Source organism: Oncorhynchus mykiss, chromosome 8 (assembly GCF_013265735.2).
Source record: "Oncorhynchus mykiss isolate Arlee chromosome 8, USDA_OmykA_1.1, whole genome shotgun sequence".
Classification (NCBI taxonomy): domain Eukaryota; kingdom Metazoa; phylum Chordata; class Actinopteri; order Salmoniformes; family Salmonidae; genus Oncorhynchus; species Oncorhynchus mykiss.
In genome coordinates, this window is record NC_048572.1 from 15,879,885 (window position 1) to 15,889,815 (window position 9,931).

The following is a 9,931-nucleotide window of genomic DNA, read 5'->3' on the forward strand; positions in this document are numbered from 1 at the left end:
CCGAATGCACTGTAGTGTTAGCGCAATGATGGAAGTCTATGGTATCTACTAGCATGCTAGCAACTTCCTTCAATCTGCACTCAGAGTTATAGAAATGCTGTCTACAAGTGAATTTGACGCTGGGGAAGTAGATAAATGGCTTCATTGCCAAAAACCTGATCCCTTTAAGCATTTATGTGACGTGCAGTGATGAAAGCAAACACATTTGTTATTTTGTATCAGTATAAGATACAATGTAAGACACAGATGGTAAACCTAATTCTCTTTCTTAACCAAACCCATTGGTCTCTCTATGTTTCAGAGCCCACTGGTACTTGGCAGTGATCTGCTTCCCAGGGATGCAGGACCCTCAGTTTGAGCCCAACCCTTTGTGCCAGGCCCCAGGGCTATCACAGACACAGTCAGCCCCCCAGGGCAGGCCTCCTGACCACTGCCGGCCACTCTCCCCAGAGTCAGACTACTGTGAGCCCCCAGGCAGTGATGAACCCTTGGCGCCCTCAGAGAAGCTGTCCCTCATTGCAACAGAGGCCTCCTCGGAAGGACACTCCCACAGCGAGCAGCCAAAGGGAGCGTTCACCTGTCCCAATGGGGGCCAAGTGCCTCCCAATACCTCTTTAGACAGGGTGAATGGGCTGGTCAATGCTCAGCCACAGTACACAGGTGAGCCACAGGCAATGTTTCTACTTGGAAGTAGCATTTAATTGCACTGTGTTAAGTACACTGTATCCTGTGCATATGGTAAATATACTTTGATGTCTTAGAAGCTGTGTGGAAATTGATGGATGAAGAGTTCGTTATCTCACTGGCTTTTAATCATGTTTTGCAGATGGCTTGCACAGAATCAGTTTGTGTTACAGATCAGGTAGTGGCAATGGTGATGACACAGATACATTTTCTGATGACCAAAGCTCCTGTCAGGTAATGGGGGAATTTGCTATTCTGTTGGGTGACATTTGTATTTATTATGGAACCCCAGTAGTTCCTGCCAATGCAGCAGCTACACTTCCTGGGGTCCAGCAAAATGAAGGCAGTTTATACAATTTCAAAAATATTACAACCCATTCACAGATTTCACAACACACTGTGCCCACGGGTTTAAATAAAATTGTACTGCTTGCATCAGTTACTTGATGTGGTATAGAGTTCCATGTAGTCATGGCTCTATGTAGTACTGTGCGCCTCCCATAGTTTGTTCTGGACTTGGGGACTGTGAAGAGATGTCATAGACACACATGGGTGTTCGAGATGTACGCCTGTAGTTCAAACAGATAGCTCGGTGCATTCAACATGTCAACACCTCTCATAAATACAAGTATTGATGAAGTCAATCTCTCCTCCACTTTGAGCCAGGAGAGATTGACATAAATATTATTTATTAATATTAATATTAATATTAGCTCTCTGTGTACATCCAAGGGCCAGCCGTGCTGCCCTGATCTGAGCCAATTGCAATTTTCCTGAGTCCTTTTTTTGTGGCACCTGACCACACGACTGAACCGTAGTCCAGGTGTGACAAAACTAGGGCCTGTAGGACCTGCCTTGATGATAGTGCTATTAAGAAGGTAGTGCAGCGCTTTATTATGGACTTACCTCTCTCCATCTTATCTATTTTTGTATCAATCTGTTTTGACCATGACAGTTTACAATCCAGGGTAACTCAAAGCAGTTTAGTCACCTCAACTTGCTCAATTTCCACATTATTTATTACAATATTTCGTTTGAGGTTTAGTGAATGATTTGTCCCATATACAATGCTTATATATATTTTTGTATATTTAGGACTAACTTATTCCTTGCCACCCACTCTGAAACTAACTGCAGCTCTTTGTTAGGGGGTTGCAGTCATTTCAGTCGCTGTAGTAGCTGACATGTATAGTGTGGAGTCATCCGTGTACATAGACACACTGGCTTTACTCAATGCCAGTGGCATGTCATTAGTAAAAAATTACAAAAGTAAGGGGCCTAGACAGCTGCCCTGGAGAATTCCTGATTATGTTGGAGAGGCTTCCATTTAAAGGACTCCCTCTGTGTTCTGTTAGACAGGTAACTCTTTATCCACAATGTACAGTTGAAGTCGGAAGTTTACATACAGTGGGGCAAAAAAGTATTTAGTCAGCCACCAATTGTGCAAGTTCTCCCACTTAAAGATGAGAGAGGCCTGTAATTTTCATCATAGGTACACTTCAACTATGACAGACAAAATGAGCAAAACAATCCAGAAAATCACATTGTATGATTTTTAATGACTTTATTTGCAAATTATGGTAGACAATAAGTATTTGGTCAATAACAAAAGTTTATCTCAATACTTTGTTATATACCCTTTGTTGGCAATGACAGAGGTCAAACGTTTTCTGTAAGTCTTCACAAGGTTTTCACACACTGTTGCTGGTATTTTGGCCCATTCCTCCATGCAGATCTCCTCTAGAGCAGTGATGTTTTGGGGCTGTTGCTGGGCAACACGGACTTTCAACTCCCTCCAAATATTTTCTATGGGGTTGAGATCTGGAGACTGACTAGGCCACTCCAGGACCTTGAAATGCTTCTTACGAAGCCATTCCTTCATTGTGTTTGGGATTATTGTCATGCTGAAAGACCCAGCCACGTTTCATCTTCAATGCCCTTGCTGATGGAAGGTTTTCACTCAAAATCTCACGATACATGGCCCCATTCATTCTTTCGTTTACACGGATCAGTTGTCCTGGTCCCTTTGCAGAAAACCAGCCCCAAAGCATGATGTTTCCACCCCCATGCTTCACAGTAGGTATGGTGTTCTTTGGATGCAACTCAGCATTCTTTGTCCTCCAAACACGACGAGTTGAGTTTTTACCAAAAAGTTATATTTTGGTTTCATCTGACCATATGACATTCTCCCAGTCTTCTTCTGGATCCTCCAAATGCTCTCTAGCAAACTTCAGATGGGCCTGGACATGTACTGGCTTAAGCAGGGGGACACGTCTGGCACTGCAGGATTTGAGTCCCTGGCGGCGTAGTGTGTTACTGATGGTAGGCTTTGTTACTTTGGTCCCAGCTCTCTGCAGGTCATTCACTAGGTCCCCCCGTGTGGTTCTGGGATTTTTGCTCACCGTTCTTGTGATCATTTTGAACCCACGGGGTGAGATCTTGCGTGGAGCCCCAGATCGAGGGAGATTATCAGTGGTCTTGTATGTCTTCCATTTCCTAATAATTGCTCCCACAGTTGATTTCTTCAAACCAAGCTGCTTACCTATTGCAGATTCAGTCTTCCCAGCCTGGTGCAGGTCTACAATTTTGTTTCTGGTGTCCTTTGACAGCTCTTTGGTCTTGGCCATAGTGGAGTTTGGAGTGTGACTGTTTGAGGTTGTGGACAGGTGTCTTTTATACTGATAACAAGTTCAAACAGGTGCCATTAATACAGGTAACAAGTGGAGGACAGAGGAGCCTCTTAAAGAAGAAGTTACAGGTCTGTGAGAGCCAGAAATCTTGCTTGTTTGTAGGTGACCAAATACTTATTTTCCACCATAATTTGCAAATAAATTAATAAAAAATCCTACAATGTGATTTTCTGGATTTTTTTTCTTCTTCATTTTGTCTGTCATAGTTGAAGTGTACCTATGATGAAAATTACAGACCACTCTCATCTTTTTAAGTGGGAGAACTTGCACAATTGGTGGCTGACTAAATACTTTTTTGCTCCACAGTACACCTTAGCCAAATACATTTATACTCAGTTTTTCACAATTCCTGACATTTAATCCTAGTAAAAATTCCCTGTTTTAGGTCAGTTAGGATCACCACTTTAAGAATGTGAAATGTCAGAATAATAGTAGAACGAATGATTTATTTCTGCTTTAATTTCTTTCATCACATTCCCAGTGGGTCATAAGTGTACATACACTCAATTAGTATTTGGTAGCATTGCGTTTAAAATGTTGGACTTGGGTCCAACATTTCGGGTAGCCTTCCACAAGCTTCCCACAATAAGTTGGGGGAATTTTGGCCCATTCCTCCTGACAGAGCTGGCGTAACTGTGTCAGGTTTGTAGGCCTCCTTGCTGGCACACGCTTTTTCGGTTCTGCCCACAAATTTTCTATAGGATTGAGGTCAGGGCTTTGTGATGGCCACTCCAATACCTTGACTTTGTTGTCGTTAAGCCATTTTGCCACAACTTTGGAAGTATGCTTGGGGTCATTGTCCATTTGGAAGACCCATTTGCGACCAAGCTTTACCTTCCTGACTGATGTCTTGAGATGTTGCTTCAATATATCCACATAATTTTCCTCCCTCATGATGCCATCTATTGTGTGAAGTGCACCAGTCTCTCCTGCAGCAAAAAGTACAATCTTTGTTCCCTTGTGTAGTTTTAAACCGTAGTCTGGCTTTTTTATGGCGGTTTTGGAGCAGTGGCTTCTTCCTTGTTGAGCGGCCTTTCAGGTTAAGTCGATATAGGACTCGTTTTACTGTGGATATAGATACTATTGTACCGGTATCCTCCAGCATCCTCACAAGGTCCTTTGCTGTTTTTCTGGGATTGATTTGCACTTTTCGCACCAAAGGCCGTTCAGCTCTAGGAAACAGAACGCGTCTCCTTCCTGAGCGGTATGACGGCTGCGTGGTCCCATGGTGTTTATACTTGCGTACTATTGTTTGTACAGATGAACGTGGTACCTTCAGGCATTTGGAGATTGCTCCCAGAGATAAACCAGACTTGTGGAGGTTTACAATTTTTGGCTGATTTCGTTTGATTTTCCCATGATGTCAAGGAAAGAGGCACTGAGTTTGAAGGTAGGCCTTGAAATACATCCACAGGTACACCTCCAATTGACTCAAATGATGTCAATTAGCCTATCAGAAGCTTCTAAAGCCATGGCATCATTTTCTGGATTTTCTAAGCTGTTTAAAGGCACAGTCAACTTCGTGTATGTAAACTTCGGACCCACTGAAATTGTGATTAAGTGAAATAATCTGCCTGTAAACAATTGTTGGGAAAAATGACATGTGTCATGAACAAAGTAGATGTCCTAAACGACTTGCCAAAACTATAGTTTGTTAACAAGAAAATTGTGGAGTGGCTGAAAAACAAGTTTAAATGACTCCAACCTAAGTGTATGTAAACTTCCGACTTCAACTGTAGCAGGGGGTGTTAAGCCATACCATAACACATATGTATTTCCAGCAGCAGACTATGATCGATATATTCAAAAGCCGCACTGAAGTCTAACAAAACAGCCCCCACAATCTTTTTATCATCAATTTCTCTCAGCCAATCATCAGTCATTTGTGTAAGTGCTGTGCTTGTTGAATGTCCTTCCCTATAAGCATGCGGAAAGTTTGTCGTCAATTTGTTTTCTGTAAAATAACATTATCTGATGATTTTGCAGATTAAGTTAAATTAATGTTGTGTAACTTTTGTTTAATTCTTTTTTTGTTGTCTAGGATGAGTGCAGTGAGGACGGTGCACTTGCTGAAGATCTGGAACCCCCTGAGAGCTCAGAGTGGACGTCAAAACCCACCGTCTGTAAACAGTGAGTAGGAGAGGATGTTCTACCATTCTTGTGGCAGTAGAGGATGCTATTGCTTTCCTTCTGACACCTTTGTGGATAGTGTAATTAGAGGTTAATGGCTATGAATATTTACCTCAAAATTACAATGTTTTAGGCCTTTTCTAAGTGATTTGTTTGTTTTCTCAGGCCTTGTATTCTCATCATGGACTCGTTACGTGGCCCTGCCAGATCTTCTGTCATTAAAACATTACGAGAGTAAGTCAATACTTTAATACTGTTCTGAATATTGTAGATTTAGTTTGCCTAATTAGCACACAAAAGCAAACCTTCCCATGCCATTTGTATTTTGTTTGTGTGCGTGTGTGTTTAACTGCAGGTACCTGGAGGTGGAGTGGGAGGTGAGGAAAGGAAGTCGGAGGAGTTTTGGGAAGGACCAGACAAAGGGTTCTATCCCACATGTGCCTCAGCAGGACAACTTCAGCGACTGTGGAGTCTACATTCTGCAGTATGTGGAGAGCTTCTTCGAGGTGCGAGTATAATCTGGAGTGACACAACCAGTGTACACACACACACACCAATGCAGTGTATACTGTAACTGAGACACCTTGAGCCATATAATGGGATGTAGGCCATTAACACAGTGTTGCTGTGTCATTTTAAATTGCCAATGTATTTAGTGACGCAATTACTTGAAGCAGACTCACCTTACCCATGATCCTGGTAGGATAAATAGTTGTACAGTGTATTCGGAAAGTATTCAGACCCCTTGACTTTTTCCACATTGTTATGTTAGACTTATTCTAAAATGTATTACTTTTTTTTTCTCCCCCTCATCAATCTACACAATAACCCATAATGACAAAACAAAAACAGGTTTTAAATTTTTTTAGCAAATATATTAAAAATAATAAACTGACATTTACAGAAGTCTTCAGACCCTTTACTCAGTACTTTGAAGCACTTTTGGCAGCGGTTACAGCCTCGGGTCTTCTTGGGTACGACGCTACAAGCTTGGCACACCTGTATTTGTGGAGTTTCTCCCATTCTTCTCTGCAGATCCTCTCAAGCTCTGTCAGGTTGGATGGGGAGTGTCGCTGCACAGCTATTCAGGTCTCTCCAGAGATGTTCGATCAGATCAGTCCGGGCACTGGCTGGGCCACTCAAGGACATTCAGACACTTGTCCCAAAGCCACTTCTGCATTGTGTGCTTAGGATCATTGTCCTGCTGGAAGGTTAACCTTTGCCCCAAGTCTGAGGTTCTGAGTGCTCTGGAGCAGGTTTTCATCAAGGATCTCTCTGTACTTTGCTCCACTCATCTTTCCCTCGATCCTGACTTGTCTCCCAGTCGCTGCTGCTGAAAAACATCCCCACAGCATGCTGCTGCCACCACCATGTTTCACTGTAGGGATGGTGCCAGGTTTCTTCCAGATGTGACGCTTGGCGTTCAGGCCAAATAGTTCAATCTTGGTTTCATCAGATCAGAGAATCTTGTTTCTCATGGTCTGAGAGTCCTTTACGTTCCTTTTGGCAAACTCCAAACAGGCTCTCGTGCCTTTTACTGAGGAGAGGCATCTGGCCACTTCCATAAAGGCCTGATTGGTGGAGTGCTGCATAGATGGTTGTCCTTCTGGAACGTTCTGCCATCTCCACAGAGGAACTCTGGAGCTCCGTCAAAGTGACCATCGGGTTCTTGGTCACCTCCCTGACCAAGGCTCTTCTCCCCTGATTGCTCAGTTTGGCTGGGTGCCAGCTCTAGGAATAGTCTTGGTGGTTCCAAACTTCTTCCATTTAAGAATGATGGAGGCCACTGTGTTCTTGAGGACCTTCAATGCTGCAGAAATGTTTTTGTACCTTTCTTCAGATCTGTGCCTAGACACAATCCTGTCTCGGAGCTCTACGGATAATTCCTTCAACTTTATGGCTTGTTTTTTTGCTCTGACATGCACTGTCAACTGTAAGACCTTTATATAGACAGGTGTGTGCCTTTCCTTTTGTCCAATCAGTTGAATTTACCACAGGTGCACTCCAAGTTGTAGAAACTTCTCATGGATGATCAATTGAAACGGGATGCACCTGGGACTTGAAATTGAGCTCATCGCAAAGGGTCTGAATAGTTATATAAATAAGGTATCTGTTTTTTATTTTTAATACATTACATTATTAATACATTACATTTCTAAAAACCTGTTTTCACTTTGTCATTATGGGGTATTGTGTGTAGATCGATCAGTCTAATTTTTAAAAAAGTCTAACGTAACTAAATGTGGAAAAGGGGGAAGGGGTCTGAATACTTTTCGAATGCACTGTATATTGAGTTTAACTGAATTACCTGCAGTGGTTGTTAATCAATTGAGCAATTGCCCAAACCAGGGTTTTAGACTATTGATTTGGAAGCTTCATTTCTACCTTACACCACTCTGAAAATTGTACTTCAGACTGAATCCAAAATAATTATGATTTTGGGCCCCCCATTCAGAATCCACTTACCAGCTTTCATCTCCCGGTTAACCTGGAGGAATGGTTCCCGCAGCAACGGATGAAGACGAAACGCGAAGAGATCAAGGAGCTCATCTTAAATATCCAAGCCCAACAGGAGATGGAGGCGGGCCAGGGCTCAGCCAAAGGCTCCCCTGGAGGACAGGAGGTGGGAGAAGAGGATACAGGGGAAGGTGTAGAGATTCAGAACCTGCCTGTCAGCCCCTGAGGTGCACTGTCTAGTCCGACACTGCTACCTACTTACCTCTTTTAATTTAACATGATGGTCCTATCTATCGGGTGGGTCTCACGCTGCCTGGCCAAGCCTGGATGGAGGTCTGCCTGCCTGCTGCCTGGGCCAAGCCTGAATGGGGATCTGGAAGTATGCCTGCCTGCTGCTGGGCCCAGCCTGGATGGAGGTATGCCTGCCTGCTGCCGGGCCCAGCCTGGATGGAGGTCTGCCTGCCTGCTGCCGGGCCCAGCCTGGATGGAGGTCTGCCTGCCTGCTGCCGGGCCCAGCCTGGATGGAGGTCTGCCTGCCTGCTGCCAGGGCTAAGCCTGGTTGTACACTGCTGGATTACTCTCCATCTCCATTATTTCGTAACTGCCATATTCCTTCCATTGACAACGAAACAAAACATTTTAAATTTGTATTGAATAAAACATGTTATATTCTGGAAGTTTTTTGCTGCCTTTGTAATTGACTGTTTTTGATGCTGTGCTCTACATGAAGATCATCATCCATAGGTTAGTTATGTTTTCTTCATAAATGTTATTTTCTTCGGTAGGGATCTGTGCAGAATATACCGGTGTGCTGCTCTCTCATCGTGTTTATGCTTTCGACTGAGACTGAACTGGCGGTAATTTGTAATTTATATCCATACCTCTCATTAATGGTGCGGCAGGTAGCCTAGTGGTTAGAGTATTGAACTAGTAACCGAAAGGTTGCAAGATCAAATCCACGAGCTGACAAGGTAAAAGTCTGTCGTTCTGCCCCTGAACAAGGCAGTTAACCCACTGTTCCTAGGCCATCATTGAAAATAAGAATTTGTTCTTAACTGACTTGCCTAGTTAAATAAAGTTCAAATTAATTAATTAATTGTTTAGCCAGTGCTTGTTAAATCCCTACTACCAAAGTGGGTGGATCTTGAGCATTAAACACAGACACGAGCACATCACTTGCCTTAGTTTTTAAACAGTATTTTCCTCTGCATAAAACATTCCGAGTTGGGTGCACCTTTTCCCTAGTAAAATATTTGACAGTTACTGTTATAGAATACATGAGATGTCATCCCAGGTTCAATATCTCTTGTTATATTAGTGCATTATGCCTAGTTGCTTCATCTGGTCACCTGGGGTGGATGGGATGTAAAGTAGGTCCTCTAGAGAGCTGCTTGTCCTCCATTGTTTGAACAAATAACTGCTATTATGATCTATCATTATCTAGGGATGATTGGTTCTTGACATTTTATATAGGGATATACACTGAGTGACAGACTGACCAGGTGAAAGCTAGGATCCCTTATTGATGTCAATTGTTAAATCCACTTTAATCAGTGTAGATAAAGGGGAGGAGACAGGTTAAAGGATTTTTAAGCATTGATACAGTGCCTTGCGAAAGTATTCGGCCCCCTTGAACTTTGCGACTTCAGGCTTCAAACATAAATATATAAAACTGTATTTTTTTGTGAAGAATCAACAACAAGTGGGACACAATCATGTGGGACACAATCATGAAGTGGAACGACATTTATTGGATATTTCATTTTTTAACAAATCAAAAACTGAAAAATTGGGCGTGCAAAAGTATTCAGCCCCTTTACTTTCAGTGCAGCAAACTCTCTCCAGAAGTTCAGTGAGGATCTCTGAATGATCCAATGTTGACCTAAATGACTAATGATGATAAATACAATCCACCTGTGTGTAATCAAGTCTCCGTATAAATGCACCTGCACTGTGATAGTCTCAGAGGT

At 42.8% G+C, this 9,931-nt stretch overlaps 1 protein-coding gene across 4 annotated transcripts in view; it reads left to right on the forward strand.

Annotated features, from left to right (window-relative positions):
- LOC110529475 (sentrin-specific protease 6) overlaps positions 1-8,638 on the forward strand; it is a 33,901-nt gene extending 25,263 nt beyond the window's left edge. For all 4 annotated transcript variants that reach the window (XM_021611657.2, XM_021611658.2, XM_036984867.1 and 1 more), the window contains 6 exons: positions 302-660; positions 827-918; positions 5,416-5,504; positions 5,670-5,738; positions 5,860-6,010; positions 7,960-8,638. In XM_021611657.2, coding sequence (XP_021467332.2) covers positions 302-660; positions 827-918; positions 5,416-5,504; positions 5,670-5,738; positions 5,860-6,010; positions 7,960-8,187 — 988 coding nt within the window. In that variant the 3' untranslated portion in view covers positions 8,188-8,638. The remainder of the gene's footprint in view (positions 1-301; positions 661-826; positions 919-5,415; positions 5,505-5,669; positions 5,739-5,859; positions 6,011-7,959) is intronic.
- The last annotated feature ends 1,293 nt before the right edge of the window (positions 8,639-9,931 follow it).